This window comes from Cotesia typhae, unplaced genomic scaffold (genome assembly GCF_013202065.1).
Source record: "Cotesia typhae breed Kobodo isofemale line unplaced genomic scaffold, CoteBio_Ctyphae scaffold_13, whole genome shotgun sequence".
Lineage (NCBI taxonomy): Eukaryota > Metazoa > Arthropoda > Insecta > Hymenoptera > Braconidae > Cotesia > Cotesia typhae.
In genome coordinates this window covers 7,955,172-7,981,881 of record NW_027423774.1, presented here as the reverse complement: position 1 = coordinate 7,981,881, position 26,710 = coordinate 7,955,172, and the positions used below count along the sequence as shown (strand labels likewise).

The 26,710-nt window shown below is 35.4% G+C and overlaps 1 protein-coding gene across 1 annotated transcript; it reads right to left on the bottom strand.

Moving 5' to 3' along the window:
* Positions 1-6,259: 6,259 nt before the first annotated feature.
* On the bottom strand, positions 6,260-9,912 carry LOC141535431 (uncharacterized). The gene is made up of 5 exons (XM_074255355.1): positions 9,568-9,912; positions 8,707-8,925; positions 7,612-8,622; positions 6,571-7,540; positions 6,260-6,486 (listed from the first exon to the last, which is right to left on the bottom strand). Exons 1-5 carry the CDS (start codon positions 9,910-9,912, stop codon positions 6,260-6,262), a joined length of 2,772 nt encoding a protein of 923 aa, XP_074111456.1.
* Between the last annotated feature and the right edge of the window lie 16,798 nt (positions 9,913-26,710).

Here is a 26,710-nt window from a genome sequence, read left to right as displayed (position 1 = left end):
TAAGATTTTATATTAAAAATATATGCAGCCATTGTTGTTTATGTATATCTATGTATAACAAACATGTTGGTTAAAATTAATTAAGATTTTGTATTGAAAATGTATGCAACCATTATTTTTTATGAATATCTATGTATAACGAACAATCAGTCAGTAATAGCTTTCTCTTTATGATCAAGCAGTTTTTTCCGACTCCACTATAGTTCTCTGTTCGTACTTCCTTAGTCCACAAAGTTGACAATATAGTATTATTTTAGATAGTGTCAATAAATAAAATTTTTTTTTATAAAATGTATACTATGTTTTAAATGAGAGAAAAAAGGATACACATTTAAATTGAGAAATCATCTGTGAAAAAAGCTTTATTTCCGGATACATTACTATTACTTTTTCAAGCATTATTATTTATTTAATAATACGCAATCAAAAAATTTGAGTATAATAACTTAAAATTAAACACTTTTGGAATATTTGTAGAGTTAAGATTTGTGACCATTCTTATTTTTAAAATGGGTGCTTGTCGAGACGCGGTTCTGGTAGCTATGACTATTTTTATAAGTTGCAAAGTATTATAAATTGAAAATCGTTGCATTATCGTTATTAGAGAATATAAAATTAAAATATATGAATATGTAAAAAAAAAGGACGTGTTGATATTTTAAGTAGAAAAATACACGACGCTTAGCGTACGATGCATTTCAGAGTGGTCGATAAAATATTGAATAAGTTATTGATCGGTAATACTTTATTTAGATTAACAGTTTATTACTGAAAAAAAAATATACAATGAAAGCGGCAAATAGCAGAAATAAATAAATTATAATTAACAACGCCTATTGTCTAAGTAGCATTTCATTCCATTGAATGGTGTGCATGATGAACACTAATTATACTACGCCGTAATAGAATTTGTCGTCAGATGAAAAAATTCAAGCATGAATTTAAAATAACGGATAAACTGTTTTAAAAAATCGATCATGTCGTTTTCTAATTTATTTCACATATAATACATGTAATATCATATTATACTGCCATTTATAAAAATACATGTCTATAATAAGAAATATATGATTGACATATAAAAAATAAATATGTTATGGTGAAAATATCATTTATATTTTTTTATCTTACTTTATACATATCTTGCATGCTTCCTGCACCACTTGTGTTTTGAAAAATTTTGACCTTATAAATTAAGTAAAATCACTAAATTTAAATAAATAATCGACATAAATAATATTTCTATTTACCTAGCAACGATATGACTTTGATTGGACGTCACCCAAAAGTTTTGAGTATTACATCATTTTTTTGTTCATTTGACGTAAAATAAACATTTTTAATATTCGAACTATACTGTAAAAATGTAGTATTTTGACATGATATCGTTAAGGCTTATAGTTAATTTAATTGGTAACATCGACTTGTTTCAGTGGATCAATTAAAAATGATAATGATTATTGTAAATAGCCTATAAATATAATCGATGGTGCAGTATTTTTTGTGGTTGCTGGTGACACGGTGTAAATCTTTACGTAGAGCCGTAAATGACGGATGGATTCAATTATCGCAGATCAGTGCATGGGTAGACGTACCAAGTTATCTGAAACAGATATGATTAACTCTTCTGTAACGGGGTAAATATACCCTGAATCGATAAGTCGCCGGATATCGATAATTGTTCGACGCAGCACTAGCGCGTCTCGATCTGCGAGCCTAAAGAGAGAGTGGGAGGCGGTAGTTTCGGGTTATTACAGGTAAGCCGTGCAGCGCAGAGGGAAAAGTGGTGTAACCGCCAGAGAGTGTGCCACAGAAAATCAAGAGGAACCGATCTCCGGAGTAGTTACGAGACGAAGGAAGTCAACAACTACCAGGACTTCAACCTTAAGCAGGGAGTTAGATTGTCATCATTACATCAAGGTATCGAAAATTACTCTGTCGGCTAGAAGTGGACCGCGGTCTACATAATACTCGGTTTACTTCTTCTCTTCAATTTATTTAATTATTAATTATTTAATTAATGATTTATTAATATTCGTTAGTTTGGATTGAGTGATTTTTAAGGAGATTTAGACCCGAGAGTCATTCAGTCGACCTTGAAGTCAAAAATCACTTTTATATTCGTAGTGAAAATTTTTCATCAACAAGAATTTATCTAATTGATTTATTTAATATCTGAAATTGTTTTGTTCATTGTGTTAGTTTATATAATTAATAAATTGGGGTAAAACAAATGATTAATTTTTATACTTGAAAAAAAAAAACCGATAAGTGTTTTCTCACGAATTCCTTGGTCAAGCGTTGGTAGATATTTTAATTCGTAGTTAATCCGAATACTCGAGGTCAAAAACTAACAGACTAGCGAATATTTGGCGTCCATTTAAAGAACGCTAACTTTCGTCGATTTTTATGTTTGAATATTTTTACTATGGAATTATTGAATTAATTTATATTATAAAATATTATATTGCGAATTTATATTAAGACGTGTTATATTTTACTTATTGATTTAATCAACTGCGAATTATTTTAAGAAAATTATTTTAAGAGATATATTGAGAATTTAATTACTAAAATTGTTTATTAGGATTAAATTAATTTATGCGTATTATTTTATTAAATCGAACTTAAGTTCAAGAAAATTATTCGTTAAAATTATTGAGAAGTTATTTATTAATTAATCATCAATGTTGAAACTTAAGTCTAAGAATTTATACTCAATTTATGTTGATGAAGTTTATTAAGAATTTATTTGTATTTACTGAATTATCAGGTTGAATATTAAGTTCAGGAATAATTATGTGATTGATTTTATTCAATCAGTTTTTTTTAACTTCAAAATTAGTATGGAATTAGTTTATTAATTTGGAAGTATTGTGTAATTTATTAAAACCTGATGATTGAATTATCTTATTAATTTGTGGGTAAATTGTTATAAATTATCAAGTCAGTAAAGTCAATTTATTCGTGTGGGTTAAGCGTGTGAAGATTGGTACGGGTTATGAGTGTGTTGAAGAAATATTTCGGTGTGTGATCTCTACTAAACGATCTCTACTTAATGATGAATCTCTGGGTAAAGTAATTAGTACTATTTTGGTTTAGTGTTAGTTGGGTTGTTCTGGATAGCCGCTAATTAAGCTAGACGATCTCTACTTAATGATGAATCTGTGGGTAGAGTAATTAATACAGTTCTGGGTAGCCGACAGTTAGGTTATAGTGTTAAATTGGTATAGTGTGAGTGTGAGAGTGTTACCATTATTATTTTTTTGTTGTTAATAAATGCGATCAGTTGTTAATTGATTATTGATTATTTTAACAGCAACTTCTTCCACTCTCTCAAACCCTAGAAGACAAGCTCTCTGCTCTGGACCAGTTCCAGGAAACGTGAGAATAAACCTGGTGGCGCCCTTATCAATTGATTGGTTATTGTTCATTTTCGTAGTTTATTTTTTATAATTATATAAGAGGCCAGTTTAGAAGCTAATAAAACTGTTACACTACGTTAATTGCATATTGTAAACAAAACTTTTTTTTAATTCAAAAATTCAATAAGTTTGAAAACACAAAAAACTCCCATCTTTAAAATTACGTCCAGAGCTGATTGTACATAGATGTACCTGTTCATGCATGCTCATGCCTATTTATGTATGATTATATCTGATCAAATCTAAAGGATAATAAAAATGCCCAGGCCTGATATGTTAAAGTAAGTATAGAAAACTTATAAGTTACAACTCCTACTATTTTTTTTTTAATTGATTTATTTACCATAATATACAAAAATAATACATACATTATATACAAAGTTTGCACCTACAGAGGTGAAAATTCACCTATGCGTAGGTCTGCTTAAAGACTAATCATGAAAATATTTTGTGTTGTCTAATATATTCATCAATTTCAAATAGATCAATTTATCTTTAGTATGACTAGTAATTTTTATTGCCTTATAAATTTCATATTAAGAATTCAAGCTTCTGCATAAATATTTAGATTTTCCATGTCAAAATTATGATTTTTTATCAATTCTTTTTTTATATTTGTAAGTTTTATATGATCTCTTCATCTCCAAATATATGATGGTTTATTATTTCAACTGATAATCCGGGTCGAAAAATTTGAACTGATTTTGAGTAAAATTATCTGCATTTGAACTTATTGATCTTTATGCTGTTTCTAATTTAATGAGACCTAAAAGTTTGATCGATTTTTAGTCTAAACAATTTGTACTTGGACTTTATGTATTGTTTTCAAATTCAATATGAAATGTTGTACTGTTCTCGATCTACAATTTTAATTCTCAATGTTCGAAGGCCAAAAGTCAACTAAGATGGCGACTTATAATTTTTTCGAGTCTTAAATATCTTTTTAAAAATAATTGTTAGTCGCATTTATTTGAAAAAATAAACTAATTTATAATATATTCATGCGCTCTCTTGTTTTGTGAACTGATCGTTGAACATAATCTTATATCTGTCACAGTTATTTTATATAACTTAACAATTCATGGATTATAAAAGTTTTGAATCTGCGAATATTAACCCTTCGTAGCCCAGACAGTATCCAAGTCAGAAAGACTTCTAGAAGAAGTCTTTTCAAAGACGTCCATAAGAAGTCTAAATATGATGTCTTAACGATCTCATCAGTCAGAACTCTTAATCAAGAAGTCGATAGGAAATCGTTTGACAAACTTTGTAAAACTTCTAAAATATGAGCTCTTCAAGTAGTTTACTTACTGAATTCATAAGACATCAATAATATGAGCTTTTTAAGAGGTCTTTTTTCTGACTTCGTAAGATGTCATGAATATGAACTCTTTCAGAGGTCTTTTTGCTGAGGTAGGATTAAATTGTATTGGCGCATGCGCACAACGATATAAATTTCATTTTTATTTTTTATCTCTGTTTTAATATAACCTATAAGTGTATGGTACGTTTTCTGTTTACATTCAGCGTCGAATTGCAAAACTTTAATTTAGTGAAATCAATTAATTATTTATAACCAGTGATTCCATAATTTGTAAATTAAAAAATCTAAAAATAATGTAAGTGCATATTCTTAGCTAATTAACATTTGACTGTGTATGACATTTCATGTTTTTATCAGTGACAAATTTGACAAATCATTCGATTTTAAAGGTAACGTATACAATTATCCAAAAAATAAATATAAGTTATGATTTTTTTTTTAATTTAAAATATTTTTTTCTCAAGATGACGGAAAGAAAAAGATTCAGTGAACTGTCGAAGAGTCAGAAAAATCGATGAAGTTTGTTGAAATTTTAATCGGTGAGTTGATAAAATAAGTCCTACTGGAATTAAGGTATAGTTTGACTATGAATTTATTGATATTTAAAAGTGTTTTATTATTGTTAATCTCTGAATTATTAAATTTTTCTATATAATTATACTTAACTAATAATTGATTTGCGATTTTAATATTAATTTCTAGTCTTTAATAAAAATGTGCCGTAATTGTTAATTCAATTTTTAAATCCAATAATATAGAAAAAAAAAATATTAAGCTAAAATAGATACAAAATTTTATACAAATTTATTTAAAAAAAAAAAAAAAAAAAGTTATTACTATTAATTGAAAATTATTTAAGAGTGTTGAATTTAATATATTTGATAATATAAGAGTTTTTTCAGCGATTGATAAGAGAAATAATTATTTAGGGCGTTTATTTATTACAGAATTGCTGCAAAGTAAAAAATGATTGTTCACGGATAAGTGAGCTTGAATAAAAATTATAATACGTAATGCCTGATGCTAGTCATTCTATTTTATTTTTCAGAAACGATTATTCAGAATAATCATGCAAGCTCGCACGGCATGATTGAATCAACTATTAAATCATGGCTCCAGCATAGTAGTGATAGGATTGATTATCGTTCAGGAAACAAAATCAAAGATTAGTAACATAAATGTACTTAAAACAATATAGAATTTAATAAGTTACAAAAAATGTACTGGATAATAAAAAATTTAATAAGTAATATAAAATATACATAAGACAATAAAAAATTTAATAAGTAGGGCCAGGACTTTCGCAGTTCTTTGAATGAGAATTTAAATGAGCTTGGCCCTATTAATAAGTAACATAAAATGTACTTAAGACAATAAAAAATTTACTATAAAACAAATAATTGTTTTGAATCAACTACCAATTTTTATTGTATTGTATTTGTGATTTGTCCGGGCACTCAGCAATGAAGCCATTGTACCCGGGCTCTTTGATGGGCTGTCACATTTTTCCTTAAGAAGACAGTTGGATTAAGCCCACTTCTCTAGCAAAGTGAAGCAGTCTTCCTATCCCCGTCTCCAGGAGTTCATTGATGCTATCTGTTTCCGCCTTCAAGACTTCGTTGCGAAGTCTTTCCAGCGTCTCACAGCCTGTCATCACATGAAGAGGTGTTTCATCCTCCTTGCCACATTTGGGGCATTTGGTGTCTTGTGTCAGTCCCAATTTGGCCAGATGCTTTGCTGTTATCCAGTGTCCCGTGATAAGCCCTATGACTAGTTTTAGTCATGATCTATTCAGGCTGATCAGGCTGGATCCTATGTTACTATTAGGTCCTTGTAGGAAGGCCCTCGTGTGATGCATGCCTTCGGCTTTCAGCCATAGATTGGTAAACCTATTACTGGTGTACCCCTCTAAATAGCCGTTAATGTAGCTCGGAGGCACCGGGGTTGGGCAAGTGGGGAGCCCACTACTTGAGTGGGCACCCTGCTTGGCCAGTTGATCTGCCATCTCGTTGCCATGGATTCCACAGTGACTTGGGACCCATACGAGCTTGACTTGGTTTGTTGCCGCCAGCTGTTCTAGAGCCTCAATGCATTCATAGGTCAGCTTAGAGTTCACAATGATGGATGTCATCGAGTTTATTGCAGCTCGGCTGTCACTGCAGATATATATGTGTCTATTCCTGTAATTATGTTGAATGATATGTTCAACACAGGATTTTATAGCATATATCTCTGCCTGTAGTATGGAGGCCGTGTGCCCTAGTCTCATTGCGAGTTCTGTTCTAGGTCCATTGCTCCAGATGCCTATTCCTGTACCTGCTTTTGAGCTGGATCCGTCTGTGTACCAGACTAATCCTTTAGGTACCAGTAGTTCTTCCGCATTATCTAGCCATTCCTGCCTTGTCGGCGATATTGCCTGATAGAGTTTCCTGAAGTGGTATCTGACCGGGCATCGGTCTCCTCCAAGAGTTAGAGTCTCCTTGAAGTCCTCCACCTCCAGGATCCCTGATGCCGGTGTGATGCCTTTCTCCATAGTCCTCCGAATTGCAGTTTGAGCGCCGCTTTTATCGCTGCTGATTCTGCGTATAGATTCGGGGGCCTTACATTTAGTAATGCTCCCATTGCTAGGGTAGGTGTCGCTTTCATTGACCCTGTTATACCCAGCGTGGTTAGTCTGTAGACCTTGTTCAGCGCCTTGGTGTTTGTGGCCCGCTTTAGTGTCGGCCACCAAACTACCGAGGCATATATGATCTGTGGGACTAGAATGGCTTCGTATATCCACTTCACCATTCTAGGTTTCAGACCCCACGTGTTTCCGAACATTCTCCTGCAAGCCCAAAAGGTGGCAGTGGCCTTTTGTGCCTGACTGGCGATGTGCGATCTCCAGCTCAGTTTCTTATTCAAGGTGACGCTTAAGTAGCGTATCTCCTCAGTGAATCTGAGCTGTTCATTGAAGAGGAATGGCGCCTTAACAACGAATTTCCTTTTCTTTGTGAATAGTACTAGTCCTGTCTTGCTAGGGTTCACCTTTAAGGACCTGACTGTGCACCATTCTTGGATGTGATCGAGAGCGCGCTGCATCCTCGATCTCAATTCGTCCGGATGAGAGCCTTTGACGAGAATTGCCACATCGTCGACGTAGCCAACGGCATGTATCTTTTTGTCATTTAGCTCTTTCAGAAGACTGTTGACTACCAGTAGCCACATCAGAGGTGATGAGACTCCGCCCTGTGGGCAGCCTCTCCTCACCCGTGCCTCAACGTTGTTGCTAAGTTCGGTGCTGACCGTCCTGAGCCTGAGCATATTGTGGATCCACCTTGTAATTGAGTCTTCTATTTTGAAGTTCTCTACGGCGTTCCGTATCGATTCCAATGGGGTATTGTCAAAGGCCTTTTCGATATCGATGAATTCTCCCAGTACGGCTTGTTTCCTATGAAAGGCTCCTTCTACGTATTTTACTACGCTATGAAGTGCCGTTTCTACGGACTTGCCTGCCTGGTATGCATGTTGAGAGTCGTGTAGTGATTTGTGTACCAGTGTTCCATCTCTTATATACCTGTCAATCAGTTTTTCTAGCGTTTTCAGTAGAAATGATGAGAGGCTTATGGGTCTGAAGGATTTTGCTTGGTCATACGAGGCTTTCCCCGGTTTAGGTAGAAAGACTACCCTGACCATCCTCCACGCAGACGGAATGTAGCTCAGTGCCACGCAGGATCGGAAGATGTGCAGTAGGTGTTTCAGCAGGATCTCTGTCCCCTCTTTTAAGAGAGCAGGCAGGATCCCGTCTGGTCCGGGACTTTTGTAATTGTCAAAGTTCCCCACCGCCCATCTTACTCTGCTTGGTGTTATAACTTTGGCAGCTATTTTCCAGTCCTTGATCCGTGTGTCCACGTATGACTCTCTTGCTTCTTATTGCGCATCCCACGTTCTCGTTAATTCCGAGCCCGGGAAATGCACCTCAAAAAGGTGAGCAACCATTTCTTCGTACGACTCAGTCTCCCTTCCATCTGGAAGTGTCAGACCATTGAGTGTCATTTTTTGCCCTGAGGTGAACACTCTGCGGAGACGAGCAACCACAGATTGTTTGTCTGTTTCCTCGCAGAATTGCTTCCAGGCGTTTAGCTTTGAGATCCTAATGTTTCTTTTGTACTCTTTCTGTGCCTCCTTACAGTTGGCCTATTCAGAAGTACCATTAGTTTTCATAGCTTTATTCAGTAGTCTCCTAGATGTTAAGCGCAGTTTGCTGAGCTCTTTGTTCCACCAGGATACTCTCTTTTTATTGTTTGTCTTTTCGGAGGACAGGCAGCCTCATAGGACCTTAGGATTGAATCCTGTAGGTCTCTGGTTGCCAGCTCTATGCTCTCCTTGGTCCACAGTTTCCTGCTGGTCTCGCTAAGCCTGCTTCCTAGTTCCGCTCTATAGTGGTCCCAGTCTGTACGATTTGGATCCCTGCATGACCTTGTTTCCCTTTTCGGAGTGTCTCCCAAGATAGAGAACGTTATTTGACGGTGGTCTGAGAGGGTGTCCTCTTTGCTTACCCGCCATCCTGATATAGATTGGACAATCCTTCGGGAGCCCAATGTTGATAGCTATGTCGATTACTTCTTGCCTTCGTGAAGTAACGGATGTTGGTCTGGATCTTCTGTTGAGAATCTCTAGATCAGTGCTGGATAGGTACTCTAAAAGAGTTGAGCCCCTATCGTTGATGTTTGAACTGCCCTATACCACGTGGTGCGCATTAGCGTCGCAGCCTATGATAAGAGGTAAGTTCTTCTCTTGTCAATGCTGAATTAGCATTTTGACCTCCTTTGTGGGTACCTCGTCCGAGTCGTAGGGAAAGTACGCTGAGGCTACAATGAGCCAGGTCCTCACCCCTTGGATCTGGATCGTGGTTAACGCCACCACAAGGTCTCGGGTGCATAATTTGTTGATTCTAATTGCCTCGAGTCTTCTGTTTATGAAGATACATTCCCTCGGATTCAACTCGGATTGACACTGGATAAGCTGTCCGTGCCTTGTGTCTATCCCCATGATGTGCCCCCTGTAAATCCAGGGTTCTTGTATTAGGAATACATCTGTTTGCAGCACTGCTTGGTCTCTGCTTAGTAATGCAGAGGCCGCTTTACAATGCTGTAAGTAGATTTGCGCGAAGCAGGTTCGCATCTCAGTTATTTTCATTGAACTGCTTCCTCCTGTTACATGCGCGTATACGGGGAGGGTTTAGTTGGGATGGGATTGGGGATTGGGATTTGGGGAAGGAGTTGGGGGCAGATCTTGACAGGATTAAGTCTCTGAGCCATTATCCGTCTCGACCCGGGTAGAGTCCTCTGCCTTTTGGGTTGAGGACTCCTTGAGTGAAGGGTTGACCCTGAATTGAGGAATGGTCGTTTGCAGCGCCTTCCTCTTCAAGGTTATCCCCTCCTTTTGGATCCTATCAAAGTCCGTTGGTTTCCCAGCCCTGTCTCGGGGAGTTTCTCCGAAAGAGGAGCTCCTTACGATATTGAACCTGGGAGGCTTAATGATGGGACTGTCCAGTGGAGTGGAAGGAGGAGCACTCATCGTTTCCTCAGTCCTCTCCTTGGAGAGTCCTTCGGTCACGACTTTCGTCTCCCCCTCATCGATCTCCATTGGTCTGTCTACAGTCCCAACTTCCTTCTGTGGTGTCTTCTCTTTTGGGGAGGTCCTACCGTCTGGTGCCTTGTCCTGGGGTATAGGAGAGGTTTTCGCTTTTGCTTGAGTGTCGTAAAAACGAACTCTACCCAGCCCGAAATGAGGCGCAAGCCCCATTTTGGTCAGGTCCTCCATTGACCTCTCGTCCACTCCGAGAACACAATTGAGGTTTTTGTCCACGACCCGTCAGTCCCAAATCCTCCACATCTCTGTGGAGAGTCCGGGATTTTGGCGGAACAGTCGCCTCAAGATGATTTCTTTGCTCTCCCCTGCTGAGTTGGGGAAAACAGCTGTCATGTTTTTGAGCCTAGGCAGTTTGTCTCTCTCGGCAACGATGAGAGACGCGCCGTCCCAAGGCTTAAGAGTAGGAACCGTAGTTCTTAGCCACTCTTTTGCTCTTTCGTCAGAGCATGACACCCAGAAGGCTCCCCGCTTCCAGCGGTTCTCCTCAAAGCACGGGAGCGTCTGTTCTGAAGGAACAGCGTCCAAAGCCTCAAGGAGCGCCCGAGTTAGCAGTTCTCCTTCTGCTTGTTTTAGGGTTACCTCAGGATAGTCAGCCGGTACGATGAACAGCCTTCTATCCGCGGTGACCGCCGCGCTAAAGCTTTTTGGAGAAAGTCGATCTTGTCGGCCCTTCTTCACCATCTTCGTTGCCTCCGGAGGAGTAGTCCCTACACTCCTAGGCCTTTTCTGACTTTTGGAGCAAGGTTTCACACACCTGCCGGGTGGTTTGTTCCCGTTCGAGGAGGTTCCAGGATTGGGTTGCTTTTTGGTTAGCTCTCGGGATTGATCCCTTTGATCTTTCCTCCTTGCTGCCCCGCTCTTCCTCCTCGTCATGATTGTGAAGGTTTCAAAGTCCTTGTCTTTCGAATGGTTCTCCGTCTCCAATATAGGGTTCCCGATAAGAGTACCATCGGTGGTACTAGATACCGTTTGAGTCGGAGTCACGGTCCCTTTCGGTCCCGCTTCCTCCGCGTTTTTATTTTTTTAAGTTGGTCACATTCATATTATTCCCACGAGTTAGCAGGCAAAGGGTTGGTCCCCCTCGTCAGATTTCTGCCTGACGAGGTAAGGCACTTATACAGTGGGATGTGCCAGGTGTCCCACTGGCATCGTTAGCGACACATCTTCCATGTGCCATGCAGCCACTCGGCACGATGGCTCACACCTTTGACTTGGGGAGTTGGTCCACGGCAGGGCCTTGGTTCGCCTGGGCTAGGTTTTACTCCAGTCGGCTCCCTTATAGCTCCTGCAAACCGGTTTCCGAACCAGGCCGCTTGTTGTCCCTCTTTAGTCAGAGATCGCTACCCCGTTCTTCCACCGGACCCCCGCTATCCGCCACCCGCGGACGCGCCCGGTTGGTTCTCAACCGCATCGCCCGCACTCGTCTATAGAGTTAGGCAATTCCGGGATCAACTACCAATGGTTTGAAAAATATAATTTTCCAAAATAAAAGTTATATAAATCTTTTATTTATGTAATTGTCAACATAATAAAATTATTACTATAATAAATTAATAAATGTTATCTATCTGTACTATAAATTTATCAATATTATTATTATAATTATTATGAGTATTACATAATAACAATAATAATTTAATAATTAATATTAATAAATTTATGGCATGAATAAATAATATTTATCAATTTATAATAATAATATTCTGCAAATTTTCTGTATGAAATCAGAAAGAACTCTCAATTCTGATTACTGTAAGTACTCTTTTATTTGAAGTCGTAAAGAGCTCTTAATTCGGATTTCTGCAAGACATCTTATTTTTGAACTCAAGAAGACTTCCTAATTCTAACTTCTGTAAGCACTCTTTTTTTTTTTTTGAACTCAGAAAAAAGATCTCTTTATTTGTGGAAGTCTTATATTGCTATTAAAGTGGCGCATTCGACGTCCTTAAGACGTCTTAGAGACACCATTCCGTTAAAAATTACGACGTCTAAATCTTAAATAGGAGTTCTTCGAGAACCTTTAAAAACATCATATTGTTTACTGGGAGATCGCATAATGAACGCGGCGCCGCCTTTTTTGCATTTTTTTTTCTCGAAATTTAGTGCATTGATAATTTTGAAAAAAATTAAGTGCATTCTTTTAACCTTTCCGAAAATTGTGACGTTATGAACAAGCATTAAAATATTTACAAAATAATTGAAAAAAGCAATTTTCGAAATCGGGCGGCGCTATGTCGCTCGGTGCGAGTGAGCCTCCAGGAGATTTTCTAACTGCGCTGTTGCCAAATGCCGTTACCACCTCTATTTCAGTCTGTTTTACCGCATGTAAGATTCAAAAATAACATCATGGTTGAGGTTAGTTTTTATTATTGACATCATAACTTATATGATTTATTTAGAATAATGTAATAATAACACTCGTGTAAAATATTATTTTTATAAAAATAATAATAAAAATATAATCGGTAAGTAAATTATTTTATAATGCATCATACTAAAATTAACAGATGTCCGGCTTTCATATATTAATAATTATTTAAATAAAAAAAAAATTAGGAAAACGGTTGACCCTGAAGGCCATCCCTGCAACTTCCCGCTATTTTCGTAACTAAGCGTTCGAAATTGCACTTAATATGTTTTTGAGCTCTTCGAACACAAAAATCTAATCTAGAAATCTAAGGGGAAGATTTCTAAGCCCTCAAAACGTCGAGATCTGTTGAAAACTCGATTTTTGCAAAACGGGGTAAAAACAATAACTTCCCGATTTTTCGAAAATCTTCGATTTTCTTAACGGGAAGTTAAAAAAAAATTTTCAGATAAACAAATTAAAGAAAAAAAAACAATGAATGCCAATTTTTTAGATTATTGTTTTTTTTTAATCTTTCGGCTGACAATAAAATCTAAAAAATGGTCAGAAATCTGTTTATTTCAGAACTATGACAATCAATTCCTCATATGATAAGAAAATGTAACTATACGATAAATAAGATTATTCAGTTTTAATGATATATTTTTTTATTTTAGTAAATATGTTGACACGAAGTCGAGCAAAATGGTTAGCTGCAAGTGAACCTGAGAATCATGAATCACTTGGCGATTCTACTATGACAGTAGTTATTCAGACCAAGAACCAGAAATAAGTGTCAATGATGACAATAGTGACAAAGATAACGACAAAAATAGTATCGATGATCATAATGACGAGGATGTTGATGAGGAAAGTACTGAAGACAATAACAATAAGAGAAAAAAATGTTCAACAATTTCCTCTACAAAATCTTGTTATTTAGGTAAAAATCAAGAAACCAAATGGATTACTGAACCTCCCCAGGTAGGGAAAGGTCAATCAAAAAAATATCATTACTGAAAAATCTGGAGTAAAAGAGGGTGGTAAAGAAGTGAATACACCTTTATCAGCATGGAAACTGTTTTTTGACAATATTTTAGAGAAAATAGTTCTATATACAAATCAAAAGTTAAATAAGATTCAAGGAAAGTACCAGCGCTCAAGAGATTGTCTTACGACCAATATCGAAGAAATACAGGCTCTGTTTGGATTGTTGTACTTGGCTGGAACTTTGAAGTTATCACATCCAAAAACAACTGATTTATGGGCACGTGATGGCACTTCTCCATATTTTAAGGCTGTTATGTCTGAAGCTAGATTTCGTTAACTCTTACGGGCACTAAGATTCGACGATCTTGATACGAGAAAAGAGAGATCACAAAACGATAAACTAGCACCAATAAGAGAGATTGTTGATCATATGAACGAAAAATTTTTAAGTTTGTACTCTGTACATGAATATGTAACAATTGATGAGATGATGTTTTCATTTAAAGGAAGGTGTAGTTTTCGTCAATATCTCCCGATGAAACCATATTCATATGGCACAAAAACATTTGCTCTCGTTGATTCGTCAAATTATTATACATCTTTTATAGAAATTTATACGGGAAAACAACCTCCAGGACCATTTTTTGTTGATAATACACCCAAAGTTGTAGTACAACGCATTGCAAAATCAGTTTTGGGAACTGGTCGAAACATAACTATGGATAACTGGTTCAGCTCAATCTCCCTTATTGATGAACTACAAATATCGCACAAAACTACAGTAGTGGCGACTCTAAAAAAAAATTAAAAAAGAGCTTCCTCCAAAATTTTTAGCCACCAAAACTCGTCCGATTTTCTCATCACTAATTGGATACAGTAATGGAAAAATATTAAGTTCATATGTTCCTAAAAAAAAATAAATATGTCCTCGTAATTTCATCCATGTATGAAGAATGTAAAGTCGACGAAAGCACAGGTTCAAAACAGAAACCAGAAACTATTATGTATTACAACGAAACAAAAGAAGGCGTAGATACTGTAGATCAGCTACGCGGGAATTACACAGTTGCTCGGTATTCTTGTCGATGGCCACTCACAGTTTTTTTCTCATTAATGGATCTCGTCAGGATTAATTCCCAAATTATTTATTCTGAGAATACAGGCACAGAATTATCTTGAAAAAGTTTTTTAACTGAGATTGCTAAAGACTTAACTAAGCCTTTCATGATCAAACGTGTAACTATACCTCAAATTTCAACACCTTTACGCATGACGATTAAGCAAATCCTCGACATTTTTGACAAAGAAGTATCTGTTATCGTACAAGATAAATCTAGGTAACTATGTGCATATTGCTCTAGAAAGAAGAATCGTAAGACGACTATCACTTGTTGCTCCCGTGAAAATTGTATATGCAAAGAACATACTCGTACGATGTGCGAAAGATGTTATATGTGCAATGATTCAACAGAAGAATAAGACTGAATCATTTTAGTCCGTGAAACTACACTGCGCTGACGATACTTCATTGAAAAATGATTTAAAAAATATTTTTATGATTGAAAAGACGTTTGTGAAGAATGTGTAAATAGAAAGCACTATAAAATATTACATCCAAGAAATGATGAGATTGCTAAGAATGTTCTTGACAAAGTTCATGTTAATCTAGAAACATGAATGTTTTGTCTCTTGCTGGTGTGAAATATTTTTTATTATTTAAACACGATTTTAGTAAATTAAGAACAATTTATTTTCTGACAAAGTCTGAAGCAATTGATAAATTAGAAATATATCTAAACTTAGTCGAGAATCAAGTTGAGAAACAGATAAAATTTTTTAATGTTAGATAATTGAACCAAAATTAAAAATATTAGGAAAACGGTTGACCCTGAAGGCCATCCCTGCAACTTTTCTCCAATTCCATACCTACACTTGAAATTGCATTTATGACGTTTTTGAGCTCTTTAAGCTCAAAAATATAATTTTTTTGCGTTCTTGAGCTTTTCGTGCTTGAAGAAATAGCTTTTGTATGCTCTTGAGCTCTTCGAGCTCAAAAGTCTGATAGACATTTGATAAAACACTATTTTTTAATTCTTTAAACCGCAATAATTTTCAAATAAATGAACCGATTTATACGCAGTTGGCGGCATTCGACGCAATTTTTTAAGCGCCATAACTAATGCCATCGCTAATTCCATGCCTGGGCGCTGAAAATTTCACTTATGAGGTTTTTGAGCTTTTTGAGTTAAAAATACAATCCGTATGTTATTTTGAGCTCGGAGAGCTTAAAGATAGATTTTATATGATTTTGAGCTCTTTGAGCTCAAAAGTCTGACAGATGTTTGATAAAACACTTTTCTTCGAATTTTCAAAACGCACTAACTTTTGAATGAATCAATTGATTTTCACGCGGATGGCGGCATTCGACAGTTTTTGAAGCGTCATGAAGAATCTTCAAGTTTATTTATTTACTTACTTTAGTCGCTTCATCAGTATGGTTATTCGCGACCACTGTAATTACATATTGTCTATATACTTTTGTATAACTTTACATTTTTTTAGACTTTAATCAGTTTTATTTGTTCTTCCGGCTTGCTTAACAAGGTTTGCATCGAAGATGATGAGTCTAGTTCCTCTCTTTCAATTTTATAACATTCGCAGTTGATGAGCAAGTGATTGAAGGTGAGTCTGGCATCACATTTATGGCATTTCGCAGGGTCGGTTTTGGTGATGGTGTGAATATTGGTCAGGTTCGTGTGACCGATATGGAATCTGTTGATGTTGCATTGGTTATGTCTGCTTTAAGTACTGTAGATTTTACCATTCACATTATCTCGTAGGGAGTGGAGTTTCGTTGTAATGTTCTTCCATTGGTTGTTCTAGTATTCGTTTATTTTATCGTGTATGAGTTTCTTTGCTTCACTGTGGGTTAGCTTAGCGTCTGGGTGTACGTGTGTTTCTGTTGCGGATTTTGCTTCGGTGTCTGCGATCTCATTTTCTCCTATGTCCTGGTGTGCTGGAATCCACGCAAAAGCCACTTGCGAAGATAATTTATGGGCTGCTTCTTGGATACTTTGTACAAGTGAGTTACTGTTGAAGCGGTTTGCGACAACACAAAGAGTCATTGTATATTATGTTCTTGGTAGGATTTTCTACGGCGAAGGCTTCTGAAGATAGCGAAAGCTTCGCAGGTGAAGATGGAGTTGTAGCCTGGTAGTCTCGCCGATTCAAGTAGTCCATCTTTGTTGGCAATAGAATAGCTCGTGGCTGTTTCTGTCCCGTCCGTGTAAAAATTTTCGTAATCATCGTATTTGTTCCGGAGTTCCTGAAATAGCGCCCGATAAATTTGTTGGCTCATGATAGATCTGTTATGTTCGACGAACGAGAAGTCAACTGGTGAATCTGGTTCCCATGGCGGAATAGGTGAATTATTTCGTTGAAATATCTCAAGAATTGTCATGTTAATTTGTTCCAGGCATTTTTTAATGCGTTGCCGTATTGGTCAGGGTGTTCGTGAGTGGTTGTTGTGAGCTGGGGTTAGAACATCTTTAAATGTATTTCGGCGAGCCGAATTAGTGAGAGTGGTTGTAATAGTAACGGTGTATCTTAAACAAAGTTCTTTCCGCCTGATGTTTAGTGGTGGGACACCTGTTTCATTTACAAGGCTGCTCGTTGCGCTATTTCGGAAGGCTCCTAGGCTTATACGAAGTGCAGTGTTTTGCAACGGATCGAGTGTGTTTAACATTGCTATATTTGCAGAGTCATAGAGAATTGAACCGTAATCCAACTTGGGTCTTATGCGGCCTTTAAAAATATTCAATAAGACAGAGGTGGCAGCTTCCCACTTTCTCGATGCAAGAACCTTGAGGGTTCGCATTCGTTTGTGACACTTGCTTTTAATCTTCTTGATGTGTGGTGTCTATGAGGCCTTTGTGTCAATAGTCATTCCTAGGATTTTTATTGTTTTGACTCTTTGGATAGCGTGGTGATTTAAAGTAAGTGTTATATTCTTATTATTGACAGAGTGATTACGACTGATTGTAATGAACACGATTTTGTTAGCTGAAAATTTGAACCTACTTTTGTCAACCCAGTTTTGAAGGTTGTCCAGTTTTTAATTGTGAGATCTATATTGTTCTCATAGCATGCATAAGCAAGGTCATCTACAAAAAGTCCCTTATATAGTGAGTCCTAGATCACAGATAGGGTTTCATTTATGGCGACCAAAAATAATATGACGCTGAGTACCGACACTACTGGGAGACCATTTTTTGTTGTTACTGTTTTAGACAAACAGTTGCCGAGTCTGACTTTTATTTCCCGTCTGTAACGAATTGCGTGATGAATGCAATTATATTACCAAAAATACCGTTTTCGTTGAGGATTATCAAGACTTTATCTATCCAGGTTATCTCGTATGCTTTTTCGATGTCCATTGAGACTAAAAGGAGGTGACCTTGAAGAGCCAATGCATCAGAAATGTTAACCTCGAGGTTTACTAGGTGGTCCATTGTCGATTGCGAGCCGCGCGAGCCATATCGGTGTGGTGAGAGAATTTAATCTTGTCCTAGACGCCATCGAAGTCTTTTGGTGATCATTTTCTCCATTATCTTGCATAAGTTACAGGTCAGTGTGATTGGTCTGTAGCTAGAAGGTTCGGCTTGGTCTTTGTTAGGTTAAAGTATGGGGAAGACAATTGCTTCTTTCCACTGTTTGGGAAATGCTTGATTCATCCATATGAAATTGTATAGCTTAAGAAGGTAGTCTTTAGCGTTATCAGGTAAGTTTCGAATTATCGCATTAGGGATGTCGTCTGAGCCAGGATTAATGTTTCTACAGTTTAAGAGGGTACTGCGTAGTTCGTTGGACGTGAACGATCGGTTCATTGGATCTACATGGTTGCTTTCTTCAACTGGTCTGGTTTCATAGGATTCGCGATATCTTATCGCGGGCGTATGAGTCAGGGATTTATATGCTGGATTTGATTTCCATTGAATCGCCTAATTATATGCCATACTTTCGATAGTGGAGCAAATTGATTCAGTGTTGAAGTGTAATTATGCCAGTATTCACGCTTACTTTGCTTAATAGTTCTTGCGATGGCTCTTTTCTGTTTATAGCAGATGAGATTTTCTTGATTGTAGTGTTTTTTATATTGACGAAAAGATTTTTTGGCTTATTTGATGCTTACATTCAACGTTTCATCAAGGCACTGAATGTAGTAGTGGTATTGTGCTATTATCTTTAGATAATAGGATGCTTATATTTGGGGTGCTTATATAAGGGTGCTTATATTTGCGAGAATGTGTTCCCTGATGCTGTCCAGTCAGTTTGGTTAAGTACCCATTTTGGGTATTTGCTTTGGTGGTTGCAGTCATCTGAATGTCTGTTATTGTTAATAATTATCGGGTAGTGATGATCGCTATCGTATTAGTTATTGATAACTTTCCAGTCTAGGAAGGATGCTAGTTTACTTGATGAGCGGGAAAGATCTATAATAGAGCCGATACTGTTATCCTGAGTTGATACTGAAGTGTGTGTGTGTGCTCCATTATTCAATAATACAAGTTCTTCAGTATTATCTAGCCGTTTCTCTATCAACACAACCCGCGTGTCGTTGTAGCTGAATCCCCATATTGTGTTAGATCCGTTCATATTACTGAGTATAATATAGAAGGTTGGTAGTTGGTTAGTGAGATGTTCAAGGTCAATATTATTTCCTATTCTGCTGTTCAGTATGTTCTTTCGAACTGTTGTTAGTTCCTCGCAATGGAGGATTAGGTGTAGTGGAGTTTCCTCTTCTGATAGACATCTGGGGCATACAGAATTCTCTGAGACGCCTATATGCTTCAGGTGTCTATTATTGGTAATAACTATTAATTATTTTTAATCATTAATCACTGCACGTAATTATTATTCTTTAATGACTATTTAACAACGGAAATTTTTTTTTCAATATGGGGGCATCCATTAATTACGTGAGCTATTTTTCGATCAGTTTAGACTCCTCCCTCCCTTTCCATACAAAGTTGCCGATGCTCAACAATTTCCGTTCATTGGCCAAGGCACGGCTGCTAATGCTCGGCCAAGTATTAGCGTTTTGTATCGGCCTAGCCTCAGTAAACCATCGGCTTTAATGTTCGGGCAAGCATTGGCGTTTTGTACTGGCCGAGTTTAGGTAAACTATCGGCTACCGCACGATATTTATTATAATATAATGGTATGTGATTTGATTATCAGCTATTGCTTGGCCGATGCTCTGGCTAATTCTTTATATACTTGAAAACAATCAATACGTTGTAACAGGGTAAAATTACCCTTAATCGATAAGTCACCGGATATCGATAATTATTCGACATAGCACTGGCGCGTCTCGATCTTCGGGCCTAAAGGGAGAATAGGAGGGGGTGAGTTTGGGTTAAAATAGGTGAGCCGTGCAGTGGAAAAGGGAGAAGTAGTGTGACCGTCAGACTGAGTGCCACGGTAATCAAGAAGGACCGATCCCCGGAGTAGTGACGAGACGAAGGAAGCCAACTACAACTAGGACTTCATCCTCAACGAGTGAGTTAGATCATCGTTTTGTTCGTCAAGGTATCAATTATTACTCTGTGGGAAAGAAGTGGACCGCGGTTTACCGAATACCCAGTTACTTCTCCTATTTAATTATTATAGATCGTTTAATCGACGATTATTAATAAGTTAATTGTGGAGCATTTTCTAGTTTTGGATTTAGTGATTTTCATGGGGGTTTATACCCGAAGATCACTCAATCGACCTTGCGGGAAAATTTAATAACTAAAAACTATCAATTAATTAATTAACATCCGAAGAATTCGTTAAATTTATTATTGTAATTTTTATAACAATTAACTTAGTAAAATTGATTAATTTTTGTCATTGGAAAAAATCGACAAATTTTTGTTCGTGGAATTTTGGTCGAGCGTCAATACATTTTTGTGTCGCAATAAATTCCAATACCCAAGGTCAAGAAAAAACAGCTAGCGAATGTTCTAGCAATTGAAATTTGAATATTTCGAATTGTGTCAAATTTTTCATAATTGATAAAACTAAAAGAAAACTATTAATAATATTTTATTAAGAATTAATTATTAAGAAAATTTTATTATTTTTACAAAGAATTTTTACATGAAAAATTATGTAAATTCTACCTATTTTGTCTGATAGTAGACTATTAACCAGAAAAATACTTCAAAGGTAGCTATACAAGCATAGAATTATAACATTCGATGCTTGTTAAGATCGACCATCTTCCCCCGCCGTCCATCTTACGGCTCAAAACTCTATTGCTGCAAATCAGGAAAGGCAAACTGCGAATATTAAGGCAAACGCTGCATCAATCATCAAGCTCAGTTCAGATCTTGAAAATTTTAGAGATCAAACAAAAAAGGAAATGGCTGCGGTAACTGAGAAATTGTTGCCCGTTGGAAATTGAAGTTCTGTTGTATCTTCTTCCTCTCAGGTACCAGAGAGCTCTGCCGAATTAGTCATTTCGGGTGTTCCCGATTCGGTAGCGAATAACCTAACACCAGATGATATTTGTACAGCCGTCCTAACGAATTTGAGTTTGCCAAATCTAACTGGCTGCATCTTAAATGCTCGTAAATTTGAGAACAAAAACAAGCAAGTGCGAGATCAAACTAGGCCTGCCTCTCACTCTTATATAATTTCAATGATGTCGATTCAAGCTCGTAACTTTGTTGTCAATAAGAAGCGTCAATCTGGCAATCTTCTGGTAAAGAAGATTTTTCCTACTCAAGTCGATGCTGCATTCAAGGGATCTATTTATGTTAATGAATTTTTTCTACCAGAAACCCATCGACTTTTACTCAAAACTAAGGAGAAGGCTAAAACTGCTAAATTCAAGTTTGTTTGGGCGAGAAATGGGCAAATTTTTGCAAAGAAAGATGAGAACTCTGAAAGACTTGTTATAAATTATGAATCTGATCTTATGAAACTTGATTAACGCTTAGACGATTCAACGCTTAGACTTCGTGGACGTAGTCAAAAACCTCGGACCTGTTACAATGTCATCATTTTACCCTTTAAAAATTTGAATGGTATTTTGAACTATTTAGCTCATGGAACAAGATATGCGCAATTGCAGATTTGCTCAGCAGTAATGTTATATTGTAATTTATCGGATACTAAATTGAATACGTTGAGACCTGGCACAAAAACCAAAACATTTTGTACTAAGTTAGAATTAGCAAGTAGAAATAAACGCAAACTTACCTTGATTGCTGAAAAAACATATATTGCTGGAACCAACGAAATCAAACCATATATATCAGCTTGTTACTTCACGGAATTTGAAAATGGAAATGTATTGATCAACACAAAGAAATTTATAATATTTAAAAAACTTTTTGAATCAGGAGTGTTGTATGATTCGGAAGATTATTTGGCTCAAAAACAAGAACAAAATCAAATCAAGACCTAAAAAGTAATAAAGAATTATTCAAGAACAAACTCGAGTTTTGTATAATATCGCTTCCGTATAAGGAGAGCTTACGTAACTCCATTGATGAATAAATCAATAAAGCCAACTGTTGATGCTACTAAAGCTGATGAGTGGCTATACGGAAAAAAATTTGCAGAGACAATCAAAGAAGCAAAAGATGTTGAAAAAGCATGCGCTAACATAAAATCTGTCCCTAAAACGCCAGCTTTAAAGTCGAGGGACCAGGGAAACTCGAAATACCCACCTGCAAGGGGCAAGCAGGTGGGGAACCAAACCAAGAAGACGTTAAAGTTCAAGCTCAAGATCCCAAGATCCAGCTACACCTCAACCAAGCCCTCGAGCAGGTCGTCGAGCCACTACACAGCGCGGAAAAAATAGACGAGGTAAGCATATCAGTCGGTCGGCTAAAAGACGTCTACAAAGAATGGGAACAAATAACCAGCTATAAGTTCAGACTCCAATGTTTAAAAGGGTATAAAATACCCTTCAGGGAAACCCCAGTACAAACTACGCTACCAACTGAACAAAGCAGAAAAAAGCGAATTTAGTAAAATTAATTCGGAAATCAACAAGTTCCTAACCAAAAAGGCAATAGAGCGTTGTGCCGATGAGGAAGGACAATTTATTTCCTCTTTCTTCTTAGTTTAAAAACCGGATGGCTCCAGCAGATTCATTATAAATTTGAAAAAATGAGTTTATAAACTCTAATCATTTTAAAATGGAAGACATCCCTTGTGGAAATAATTCTCTGAAAAAAACTCTTGAAAAGTCTTTATAACTCTGAATAAGACTTTTCGAAAGTCTTCACATCACTAACTAAGTAAAGGAAAGACTTAATAAGTCGTCAAAATTCAGCAAAACTCTTCAAAAGTCAAATTTTCCCTGTAATTTCGGACTTTCTCAAAGAGTTATTAAAACTTGATAAGACTTATTTAGTTTGACAGGAAAAGAAAAGAATATTTTTTTTCAAAAAAATTACTTATCAGAATTAAAGAAAATTGAAAATAAAACTATAAAAAAGAATTAATGCATGTTTTGTAAAAATTTTTTTAAAATAATATTTTCATCACGAAAATACTTTGAGGGGATTCAAATCATTTATAGTTGAGCAAGTCAAAACATCAACAATAAATGAAGTGCACTTGCTGTTGGAAACAGATACTACTCAAAGAGTAAATCCAATCGGTATTTAATTTGGACTATCAAATATTTAAGTCAACTTTCTAGATAGGAGAGAATTTTCTATCCACACGCCATCTGCTGGAATTAATTGATACTAACCACATTTTAGTTTACGAATTTACAGTTAGAATCTTTAAGTGTTCTTAGCTTCTAATAGGTAGCGTGTGGTTAGAATCGACGTCGACACTATAAGGCGAACAGCAGGCTGGTCCAAAAACTCCAAGACCTTCGCAAACTTTTATAATCGTCCAATACAAGACACCGTCACCTTTGCTCAGACAATCCTATCAAAATAATTAATAAAATTAATACTTTATTCTTCATACAGAAACTATCAATCATTATTTGAATCATTCATCAATAAAATAAAATTACTGAAAAATACATTTGAGTTTCCATTTTACGCTAAAAGTCTACAATTTATCATCGAGAACGAGACGTGTAGTATAATTATAAGATCAAACGAGCCCACCAAAGGCGGACGAAGCTCGATCATAATTATACGAAACGTCTCGTTCGAAGATGATCTTTCTCCCACCCAAAAACTCTACCCAAAAAAAAAAAAAAAAAAAAAAATTTAATAATAACAATTTCCCAAGATCATCTAGGAAACTCAAAAGATATAAAAATATGACTAAAGGCGGCGTCACGCGCAAGAGGCCAGCAGTAGCGCCGAATTTTAAACCTACCTCTAAAAAAGTGTGAAATGTTAGCAATGACAAGCATTACTACAATTTATCATCTTCGAACGAGACGTTTCGTATAATTATGATCGAACTTCGCCTGCCTTCGGCGGGCTTGTTTGATCTTATAATTATTTCTGTCCTTCGAACCTATTTTGGAACAAAGCGATCATTCATCCCCTTGCAACCTTCACCTCACTCTGGAATCACTCTGTATTTAGAGTCAGAGTGAAATCTTATTGAAACCAGTGTGGATCCAGAGTGGTTTTGTGCCTTTTTTCCAGAGTCAAATCTCAGTGAATCCAGAGTGATCCCAGAGTGAATTCAGTGATCCCAGAGTGAATTCAGAGTAATCTCAGAGTGAATTCAAAATGAAGCTAAAGTAAATTCAAAATGAAACTAGAGTGTTTTCAGAATGTCTTGAAAATGTTTTCAACGTGGGTTTAGCGCTTTTCAGAGTAAATTCGAATAATTCTCAATTTTGTCCTTAGTATATTTATGATAACTTTAACACGAGTGTAGTGTATTGAGTTTTCATAATTTACCTAATTATATTAACAGTTAGACGACAAATGGTTAATAAATTGATAATCATATAGCATTTTTCGACTACATAATTAACAACCATTTCATTCTACAAAATAAGAGATAACAAATTTTGTAATTTGAAAATACTTTCAATTAGTTAAAGATCTATTTTTATCTTTATTATATAAAATTAGGAAGTCAACAGGTGAATTTAGTATTATACATTATTAATTGGTTCCCTATTTAAAAATTTTTAAATGTTATGAATTTTTGTATGACTTAAAAAGATTTTATTTTGAAAATACTAGAAATTCACATAGGGATCAGTTTGATCCCGGGAAAAAAAAATTATATATAATTCTATAGAACCATATATAATCTATATATGATTTCATATAATTTATATATAACTATATGACTTTACATATGTTTGTTTTTAAGATTATATGTAATTATATAAAGCTATATATAATTGCAAATAATTTATATATAACTGTACGTACATTCACTACATACATTCGTTTTTAAGATTATATATAATTTTTATATAACTACATATAATTACATATAATTTATATATAACTATATGTCATTACATGTATTTGTTTTTAATATTTGATCGAGCTAAATTTTAAATTATTAAAATTTAACCAATTAAATAATTGTCTTCGAATAAATTAATTTATTAATAGTTAATCAATCTTTCTATCAGTGTATATTGATAATTAATAATTTACAAACGAAATAAAAAATTTTGTTCATTACGCATTGATCATGTATACGATTTGCATTACTTGTAGTTGTTAAAAACCCTGATATTCAAGTAATTCTCATCGGTAAACTGGTAAAGAATTAGTCTTTCAAGCGTCAGGTCCAAGATTCGATTCCCGAGCGTAGCAGTTGTTTTTTATTTGATTCCACTCTGGCTTTAGTCTGGGTTCACTCTGGTTCCACTTTAATTTAATTCTGAGTTTACTTTGATTCCACTCTGGCTTTAGTCTGGGTTCACTCTGGTTTCATGCTGGAAAATAGGCACAAAACCACTCTGGAACCATCATGATTCCATAACGTTTCTAGAATTTTTTCAGACTGATTTCAGAATGATTTGAAAGTCGCAAAGGTCATTAATAACTTATATTTACTTTTGCTAGGCATTTAGCCGGCTTAATAAAATCTAAATAATTAGTATAATTTAATTTGATAAATGACTCTGTCACTTAATTCATTGTTTATTATATTATTAGATTAACTGTTTATTACTTTCATTGTTTAAATTATGTATTTTGATTGTTTCTTTGTTTATTAGATCATTTGAAATTGTTCACTAATACTTGAAAAATTTACAGTTAAAAATATTTATTATTATAAAATTTTAATGTATATTATATATTACATGTAATTTGGAAGGCCGCAAGGGGCTTAGACTCCATGGTCTATGAATAAAAAAAAAAAAAAAAAAAAAAAAATTACTATAACAGTACTGTGCTTACATATAACTAACAAGGCCGAAAAATAACGAAAAGCAACGTAAAAATAAAGTTAAGCAGCTACCATGGAAATTGTGTAGCTATTGCACTGGGATCCAAATACGAATTGGAAAAATAACTGGTCTCCAGGAATTTTATAACAATCCCAGGTATTGAAAATTAACCTCTGGGAAATAAACTGTGCTGCTGAAGGAAACACTAGGCACCGGCCAAGTTCCATCTTCCAATCACAAGATTAATTAATCACTTCAATTAATTTAAGAACTTGATTTATCAGTCGAAGTTGAGAATAATTAAAAAAAATTTTAAATTAATAATAAATAACTCGAAATTTAAATAATTAAAAATAAACATTAAAGGAGGTTAAAATTTTGATAATATTGCAAAACTAAAATATTAAATAATTTAAGTAAAAATTAAAATAAAATTCATAAAATTACAAAATTAAAATTATTAATCATAACTAAAATCAAGTTAATGATTAAAATTAAAAGTAAAATTTGTCAATTAAAATTAAATATTACTAAAGTTACAATTAAAAATAACATAAAATTTTCTAAAGTTAACACCCTGTTTAAAAATATTGATTGAAAAGAATTAAAAATGATGAAATTCGAATTCTTTTCAA

Bases quoted from the DNA above. Each gene is read 5' to 3' on its own strand.
- LOC141535431 (XM_074255355.1), bottom strand. From the start codon at position 9,912: ATGCGAACCTGCTTCGCGCAAATCTACTTACAGCATTGTAAAGCGGCC. The intron at 7,541-7,611 runs GCACAAAAGGCC...TCTGAAACCTAG, and splicing joins GATCGCACATCGCCAGTCAG to AATGGTGAAGTGGATATACG. The intron at 6,487-6,570 runs GTAACATAGGAT...ACTGGATAACAG, and splicing joins CTTCCTACAAGGACCTAATA to CAAAGCATCTGGCCAAATTG.